The 9,511-nt window shown below is 43.1% G+C and overlaps 1 protein-coding gene across 1 annotated transcript; it reads right to left on the bottom strand.

Moving 5' to 3' along the window:
* Positions 1-995: 995 nt before the first annotated feature.
* On the bottom strand, positions 996-9,132 carry LOC107507336. Its single transcript, XM_036227517.1, has 4 exons — positions 8,777-9,132; positions 8,512-8,596; positions 7,860-7,906; positions 996-2,361 (listed from the first exon to the last, which is right to left on the bottom strand). Exons 1-4 carry the CDS (start codon positions 8,780-8,782, stop codon positions 1,777-1,779), a joined length of 723 nt encoding a protein of 240 aa, XP_036083410.1. The 5' UTR covers positions 8,783-9,132; the 3' UTR covers positions 996-1,776.
* Between the last annotated feature and the right edge of the window lie 379 nt (positions 9,133-9,511).

Here is a 9,511-nt window from a genome sequence, read left to right as displayed (position 1 = left end):
TTCGATAGAGAGGAGTCAGAGAATTGGAAATGGGGCGGGATAAGGTCTTTTGGTTTACCCCACCATATGTTTCTCCCTTGGCACCTTACGCTCTTCGCTTCTCTTAGAAGTTCCATTTGCCTTCCCAGTCATGTCATACCTCCAAGGCAACCTTTTACTCGTTGTATGGAAGGGAAGAAAGGAGAATGGACAATTCCCAAACCCAGGTAAGTGGCTATCCGAGGCAAAAGAGACAGATGGGGTTACAAACTTCTAAAACCTTTGGGTCTATGTGTGTGTTAATGTACTTTGAGGTGAGGCAAGACATGGGATGAGGGTGGAGGCTGGTTTCCGAAAAAAAAAAAAAAACATGGAGGAACAGCTTTCAGTGGCAAAGGGAGACTGAAGTCCATGGTTCATCCAATTAATTCATCCAACTGTGGGGGCTCGTTGGAGAGGACATGACCACCAAATGGAGCCAAGATTGACAGAAAAGAGTAACAGGGTGCGAGGAGCATCTTGGGAGGCAGACTGTGGAGAAATTCCATAAACATAGAGTATGGCCTCCACTATTTTATTGTTATTCAGTTTGAAAACGTTTATTAGGAAAATTTACAAACACGTATAAGAATATAGAGAACAATATAGTAAAATCACATGTATATATTTCCAGCTTTCAACAATTATCAATTCATGATGAATCTTATTCCATTTATATCCTCTCTACTTCCTAACACCAGATAATTTCAAAGCATTTTCCAGACATTATACTATTTCTTTTATAGTTAAGCCACTTGTTCAAGGTAAAATTGTTAGTGAATAGCAGAGCCAAGATCTAACCTGGGCATTTTGTCCTTATGTACCTATGTATGTGTAAATATTTGCATGTGTCTGTGTGTTGGTCCTTAAAACCTTATATAGGTTTTAAGGACCAACACACAGACACATGCAAATATTTACACATACATACATACATACATACATACATACATACATACATACATAATTTGGGAAAAAGGAATTCTGGGAAACCCGAGTTATAAAAGTCTCATTGTAAAATGGGATTTGGAAGCCTGTGAGATTTTTCTACACAAATCAGCACCACTCATAGGAGTAAGAGACCATATAAGGATTAGAATTAAAACTCTCTCTAGATAAATAGATGACAATGATAATGAAGATAGATAAGTATATAGATATAGATGAAGATAGATAGATAGATAGATAGATAGATAATAGATTTATTTATCTAGCCATTCATTCGTTCTTCAATCCATAAACGAGGATGCTGAGAGAGTTAGAGAGGTTAGAGCTAGAGAGGTTAAATAAGTAAATTTCCAAACTCACTCATCTAGGAAATCTATGAATTTAGAGCCATGGATTCCAACGACTTTGTAATCTCTTTAGCTTTGAGGAACCCAGTGTGACAGAGATGATGAGTAGATGGTCTTAGATATGGGACCCGGGCTATATCTTCTCAAGATATAGCACTAGCAGTATCCATAAAGATTCCCTTCTGAGCACAGAATTCAATTTAATTCTTCCCTAAAATGAGCTAGAAATAGTCCATTTGCACCAAATTGTCTCAACCTAATGGGTGAGAGGGGGAAATCCCTAACGCAAGTCAGAACAGGTGCAGGAAACCATCCAGCTCCTCCCTGCAGCCCAGAGGACCAATCATCACAGCCTCATTGTCAGGAAGACTGAGAAGCAGAGCCTGCAGCTGGGCAGCTCTCATGCCAACTGTGTGTAAACCCAAATGGAAGCTGGAGGGAGAAAGAAGGCAGGCTTAGCGCATCAGATCTCCAATTTGCTCTTCATTGGATTTAGAGCTGGAGAGGGCGGACATAAAATCATCACGAGCGGGTGTGTTTCCTGGCAGGGCCACCAGCCACAGCCTTGCCTGCCACCAGACACACACAGAGAGCACATCGATTTCATCTGTAGCTCCCTTCCTCTGTGTAGCAGGACCCCGAGGCACGAGATGAGGACAAACCAATGTCTGGAGGCCCGACAGGACATGGGCTCTGCCTCCTGTGAAACAAGGTTGACGGATGGTAAGCTGGTAGTCAACAGATGAAGTCTTATTACACTTGTAAATCCAAGGTTGAAATAGACGAGGGCTCCTAGCACCAGTGCTGCAGTGCTGCCAGCAGCTGCCCTTGCCTGCCTGCCCTGCCACGCTTCCTGCCTCTTGACAGCACTGGAAGTTCTGCTGGGCTGGGAGGGCGAGGAGGAAGCTCCTAGCCAGAGAGGCTGGAAGGCAGAGTCGGAAAAGCCCACCGCTCTGGTTTGCCTTGATCTTGAATCCTGGCCTGTTGAGCAGATGTTCTGTCTCCTTGTCTCTGTTGCAGCCTCTCGCTTGTCCTTTCCTGGATGGCCCTGAAAAGGGTAAGGAGGAGAGGTATGAGTTTCCACGCCTAAATGCTGACATGATTTTCTTCCTTTTTAAAATTCATCCGTGCCTCTTCTCTTTGCTTTTCTCCATTCATACATCCACGCTCTATCTGCTGCTGTGAGTCCTGAAGAGTCTTTTTGGGGTAGTTTTCTAAGAGGATTCGAAATATCAAGGTAAAAGCAGAAAAACCGGGCTTCCTCTCCAATTCAATTCAGTAAGACTTTTTCAAGCACCGGTCCAGATGCAAGACACAATGTGAGGCAGGATGAAGAACAGGGAGCTCTCTGTACTCGTAGGACCAACTTAAATCCAGCACATGCGAAAGAAGAAAAATCCTATGTGTTCGTCGTCCATTTATTCTACTAGCACTAACTGAGCACTTCTTATTATATTAAAAAAAAAAAAAAACCTTTTTAAGTAAACTGGGTTCTCTATTATGACACCAGTGAAGGCAGGCAAAATATTTTCCTAAAATGAAGACTCAAACTTAAAGAATTTCATGCTGATGAATATCATGGTTCCATGCAACATTTGTCAAGTACCCATTGTATGGATGGTGTTGTGTGTTAGATCCCTTGAAGGACAAAAAGACAATTCAGTAATGGATCCTGGTCTTAAGATGTGTAGAACCAAGTGGATCTGGGTCTGAAACTGTATAAAATCAAGTACAGAAACAAGTGACACTAACTTCAGCACCGGGTACACTAAGCCACAAGGAGGGAGGAGAGAAGCATGAGTTATTAACCAGCTACTTACCATGTGCCTTGGGTTTACACGTACAGTTAGTAAAGCATCTCTGGCAATATTTACTTATCATCTACTCTATGCTCTAGGCCTGGTGATATGGTCTTGAAAGGGATACAAACAAGCAAACATAACACTTAATGTAACAAGAAACAGTGACAGAGAAGTGCAGGCAACCACAGGAGAACAGAGAGGTCATCAAAGAAAACTTCCGGGGAAAAGCAACTTCTAAGCTGAGTCCCAAAGAATGAGTCGGCCAAGCAAATCAGAGGAAAAGACTTTTTTTGGCCGATGAAATAACCTATGTGAAGTCCCAGAGGTATGACGGAGGTTTACGTGCATTCCTCATTTAAGACTAGAGAAAGCTGAGCAAAGTCATGGAACGTGCCCCAAATCACACAGGTAGTGAGCAACAGAAATTGCTTTTGCAACAGGGTCTGCATTCCTTCCGCCTGTACAAGTTAATAATAGAGGAAGAGAGATTCCGATTGGAGAGGTCTGAGCAGGCATTGATAAAGTGGGCTTTAGAGCAGAAATGAAAAGACGGAGACCCTAGGGGAGGGGATGAGTGAAGCGGGAGGAGTGTTGAGGGGGAGGGAATCGTGGTTGGCTGGAACACAGGGTGACAAGGTTTGGGATGAGACATTTTGGAAGAAAAAGGTTAGAAATAAAGGCGATAGGTGGAAAGAGCCATCAGGTAAGTGAAAGGTACCTCTTCTCACCAGCAGGATTATTAAGTCCATGTGGCATTGGACATTTTAAGTGCCAAAAAAAAAAAAAAAAAAGAATAAGCAGAAGAAAAAGGGGACCACATTATAGAATCAGAGGAGCCCTTGGACTGTGGACTGAATATTTTTGCCTCCCCCCCCCAACCCTCAAATCCATACGTTGAAGTCTTCACCCCCAATGTGATGGCATTCGGAGGTAACTGGGTATGGATGAAGTCATGAGAGTGGAGCTCCCAGGCTGGGGTCGATGCCCTTATAAGAAACCAGAGCACTCTCTCTCCCCGTGTGAGGACAGAGCAAGGTCTCCATCTCTGCCAGGAAGGGGGCCTACCCAGGAATCACATCAGCCAACACCTTGATCTTGGACTTCCCAACCTCCAGAATTGTGAGAAACTTGTTGTTTAAGCCACCCAGTTTATTATAATTTGTCATAGCGGCCCAAGATCAAAGAGCCCTATGATGGGAGGCAGTCCTCTAGCCTTGAGGAGGTGAACGCAGAACCCTAAGCGCACATACAACGCTGTCACCAGATCCAGAGCTCCTGGTGGACTGCCACTCCCAGAATGCCTTGCAGTGGTTTGCCATGTTAATACTCCCTCCCTTCTTTTCTGCCTTCTTTCCTTCCTTTGTTTCTCCATGTCGAAAGCATACTTGCATCTATTGTTTCTTGGGAAAAACAAATGCAATTGAACAAAGAGGTTTTATAACAAACTCATCAAAAAAAAAACATTGTTTCATAATTAGATTTAATGAAACATCTTAACGTGTTGAATTTTGAATGTTTGTGTCTGGTTACCAGACAAATAATAATTACAAAATTTAAAACACATTCCATTAAATTCAAGTTTTAACAGCAAATTAATAACTAGAGGATTTGTTGCCTTTGTTTACTGTTATTATTCTGTTTACAGTGATTGTTTGGTGTCTTCAGTAATCTCCAGCAAAATCAAAGCTTATGTGAGAGAAAAGAAAAGGTGCAAATAGCACCTTCCCCCCTCCTTCATCCCCCCAAAAAGGAGGCAAGGGTCCTAGAGGTCAGTCACAGACCAGGACTTGCTAGTGGTTACCAAGCAACCATCCTGGAAGGTATCATGATGGAAAGATGCACGGGCTTCGGAGCCAGCAGACCCACGAATTCCACCAAACTCTCTGATCTTGGCGAGTTGCTTCTTCCTTGGTCTCATTGAGAAGATACCGCTCTATAGCCTCCTTACAAGGCTGTTAACTAAAGTATTAAATAAGATGGTGCATACAAATGCCTAATTCAAGGCTCAAAACATAATAAGTGTTCAACAAGACCCCTTCTTAAGTCACCCTCACACACTCACTTCTCCCCGCCGCAAAAAAAAAAAAAAGACTTTACACACAACTCTATTACGATGCTCATAACTTTGCATTTTAATTTTCTGTTCCTGGCCTATCTGTCCCATTATATATGAGCCATTTAAAAATATAAGCCATATCTTATACATTTATCTCTGGTGACTAATAGAGTGAACAGTAGTTGCTCAATTAACCATTTCTCGCATGATTGAGTATAAAAGCTCTCAACTCAGTTAAGAATCTAAAACTGACACATTAAAAAGAAATTATCTTAAGCCAGTAGATAATGTATTGCTAAGCCTTGCTGAACACACTTGTCAGGGGTTTGACATTCAGGGGAAAGTGAGCCAGCATGAGGCAGGAGCCATCAGATGAGTTTGATGGGAGAAAGTGAGACTTGAGAAGACTTTTGAAGATTGGGCAGCCCTGAGTGGAATGAGGAAAGCCACTTCAGAAAAGATGAACATTGGCAAAAGACTGAAGGCAAAAATGAGCATGTCACATTCGAGAGACAGGAAGAAGATGAACGTGACATGCTCAGAGCCAAGAAAGGGAGTGACAGAAACCAGGAGAGACTGCGGGCATCTAAGCAGGGGAGCGACATGGTGTTGCTGGTGTTTAAGCGAGGCTAATAGACGCAAAGTCTAAAACCTACCAACATCCAGAGGAGGGACATTCTGTGAAAAGATCTGGGCCTTACCTGTGATTATTGTAGATACAAGTTTATGGAAAGAGAGACATTAGTACTGGTAGGTTTGTCCCCATCGTGCTGGAGCTATGCCGACAGCAGGAAACTGGCCTGAGTGTCATCAAGAGCCGGCCTCCCAGACCAACATCCTAATGGACCAGGCAGCTAAAAGGCTCTGATGAGGGGCCATCACGTCTCCATTCAGTGGCAACCTCAGAAAGATGCTATCACAAGACAGCCCATATTAGAGTTTTCCAGGGAAACAGAACCCATTGCATGTGTATACATACAGAAAGGGATTTATTTTAAGGAATTGGCTCATACGATTATGAAATCCACTAAGTCCAAAACCTGTAGTGTGGGCCGACAGGCCAGAGACCCAGGAAAGAGTCAGTGCTACAGTTCAAAGTCAGCCGCTGCAGAACTCCCTCTGGCTCGAGGGAGGTCAGTCTTTGTTCTATTCAGAACTTCAACTGATCAGGGTCAGGCCCACCCACATTAAGGAGAGCAATCTGCTTTACTCAAAGTCTACAGATTTAAATATTGATTTCATCCAAACACATCCTCACAGAACCACCCAGAATATGTGACTAAATATCTCGGTTTGATAGCTCAAATAAGTTGACACATAAAATTAACCACCACACGTGCCCGGGCCTTTCAAAAAAGAATGACGAAGAACCTTTTGAAATGAGTGTTGGAAAGGAGCGTTTTAGTGGAAATGGAGGGTTAAGTTTCAAAAAATAAGAGAGAAAAAGAAACATAAGTATAAAAAAGACAAAACAGTTAAAGGAGTATAATCAGTGACAGCGTTTTCACACACAGTGTTGCATTTCACTCACTCAACGACCCTGTGAGACGAGTCAAATTCCCATTTCACAGCTGAAGAAAGCAAGGCTTATGACAGTAAATGACTCTTACGAGAGCACAAAGCCTCTAGAAGGTAGAGCTGGCAGTGGCCCCAGGTGCCATGTTTCCTAAATCCACTGTGTGCTTCTTGAACCCAACTGCCTGTCTCCAAGGAACTAAGATGCTCTAAGCATAGAACGCAACTAGGAGAAGGAAAAGAGACAGAAAAACAAACGCCGACATCGAAACCTGCAGAAGCCACAGCGTGTGATCCTTGGTGAATGGCCGGCTCAGAGGGATACAGCGTCTTAGCTTCTTTGGGTGAGAAAAGCAAGATGTGCCTTCTGGCGCCCTTGCTTGCTACAGCTTTAGATGGAACACATTAGAAGGCCAAAAGAGGATCTTGGGTGGGGAGCTCCTTTCAGAAGAGGTTAAAGTATCATAATTGCTCAGGGCTCTTGCAAATTGCCTGACTCAGAGTCCATTTATTACCATTCTCAGACGGCTGAAAAAAGCTTTTCCTTCCTTTGTGAAGGTCTGAAAATTGAACGAACTGAGAGGACCCTATTCTCCACTCCTGATTACAGCCCACAACCGGGTTTTCTTCCAAAGCACAAAGGAAGAAAGAGGAAAGGGCATCTTTCCTTTCCAACAGGGAAAATGAATTGTGAGCTGTTATGAAATTATGCTGTTACTATTTTCCTCCTGGCTTTCAATCTGTGTATCTGCTGGTTAGCCTATAGTTGGTGTACGTGTGGTCAATCTAAACTGCAAGTCTCTTCCATTAATCTACATGCCACAAAAACACCAGACTTGGCCAAGCCACTCAGCAGCAGGGCACGCCTGGAGACACCACCTTGCTGACCCTTGCCTTTCCCCCTTCCCGGGACTGTTGACCCGTGGACAAGTGTTCTGTAATCCACAAAGCACCCTAACAGTGTAAGCAATTATCATCACCGTGGTAAAAACAACAACAACAGTAGCGCTTACTTTATCTTCAAATTGTAATTTTTTGCCATCATCTGGCTGGGGTCTGTTTTGGTCTGCAGCCTTTGGACCTCTGTGTTCAGGGACTGTGAAGCTGGCAAAAGCCTGACACCAGGCAGGCAGACCCTAGAGGCCCCCAAATTGTCACAGAGCCTTTACTTACGGAATAGCGCTGGTAGTGATTTTTGCATCTGCCTATAATGGTAATTCCTGCAACCATAAAAATAAAAATTAAAAAAAAAGCACATAGAAATAGAACAAGCATAATTTTTGGAGTCAGACCAACCATAATTAAACTGTCTCTCCTACATAATGACTACGTAGCATGGGATAGTTATACGGGCTTTATGGACCTCGGTTTTCTCAACTTAAAAAACAGGCCATTAGGAAGAATCATATTAACAAATATAAAATGTTATAATAAGTACTAAACAAATGTTAATTCCATACCACTTACACTCTTTCCTCCATATTGCACCAAAATAGAAATGATAGTTATTGCGCAGAATATGCATATTGTCAATAAACATACAAAAAAGATACTGAACCGCAATAGTAATTTAAAAAATACAAATTAAGCCAAAATGAAATACTATTTTACACCCACTAGTTAGGCAAAAATTAAGAAGATAATACCAAGTGTTGGTAATTGGTACAAACTGTTCAAGAAACCAATCTGGATTAAGCTGAACATGTATGTGATTCCAGGTCACTAGACATGTTATGGCTTCTGCTTAGAAGGTTCCTCCTGAAATTATCTGTCTAGAAAACTCTTATTCATGCTTTAAAACCCTGCTGAGATGGCATTTACTCACTGAAACCTTCTCGGGTTCCCAGATGGAAAGTGAATCTCTTCTTTTTCTGTGCTACCTTCACAAAGTCATATCTTCCCATATCACCCTGTAATATAAATATGTTTACATGTCTCCCCAAATAGCCTAGAAACGCCTAGAAAGCAAGTGCTATTTCTCTCGCTTCCCAGGGCTCCGCGTGCAGCATTCAAGAGATGGACTTAAATGCACCGACCCCCACGTCTCCCATGCCCTCGTCATAATCGCCCTGCACCGCCTTCCGTGTCACCTGCATGTGTGGCCCATCTTCCTGTCCTGGAAATCACTGGGCCCCGGCACCGTTTTCTGCTTCTCTTTGAGCTTCACGCATCTCAGCATTCAGAGTCCGGATGCATATCCACAGGACCTGCCCCCAAAGCCAAATGCAGCACTGAAGGAAACCTATCCACATTTTGAATGGGTTATCAATCAAAAATATCTCACTCCTGAGTGATCTCAAACTCCAAAGCTAGTTTTGATTTGGAAAGGACACTGAATGCGTAATTCTATGGCTCCCTGAAGGAGCCATTTTTCCATCAAGGACTTGGATGGAGGTGACCGTCGACAACCGATTAAGATATGTGTTTGGAGTTTGGCAGCTCCCTGACCCACGCCTTCTGTCCCTTGATCACCAGGGACTTTATATTGAGTGGCAGACGCAGGCAAAGCAGCAGTGACTTAGTCATGCGGCAGCCTGTGTTACTTGGCTGTGTTTACAGATGGCCCAGCTGTGGGCCATCTATAGGTATGACACGTGGGAACAACAGTTGCTTTTCCAAGTCAATATAAGACATTTCATGGCAAAATAGAATGCTACAGATGAGACACTGAGATAGAGTTCCAGCTCCACTGCTCTGCAATTCTGCTACTTTCCCCCCAAAAAAATAGCTTCCCTGGATCTCACTGTCCTGTTTGGAGGGCAATAACTACCCTATTTCCTTCCCTTTTCCCTAAGAAGAGGTTTTGAGGCTTAAGTGCAATGACA

This window comes from Rousettus aegyptiacus, unplaced genomic scaffold, assembly GCF_014176215.1.
Source record: "Rousettus aegyptiacus isolate mRouAeg1 unplaced genomic scaffold, mRouAeg1.p scaffold_m13_p_10, whole genome shotgun sequence".
Lineage (NCBI taxonomy): Eukaryota > Metazoa > Chordata > Mammalia > Chiroptera > Pteropodidae > Rousettus > Rousettus aegyptiacus.
This window is presented reverse-complemented; position numbering and strand designations above follow the sequence as displayed.

Bases quoted from the DNA above. Each gene is read 5' to 3' on its own strand.
- LOC107507336 (XM_036227517.1), bottom strand. The intron at 7,907-8,511 runs GTGAGTAAATGC...TTATGGTTGCAG, and splicing joins GGGAACCCGAGAAGGTTTCA to GAATTACCATTATAGGCAGA. The intron at 2,362-7,859 runs GTAAGTAAAGGC...TACCCTTTTCAG, and splicing joins ATCACTACCAGCGCTATTCC to GGCCATCCAGGAAAGGACAA.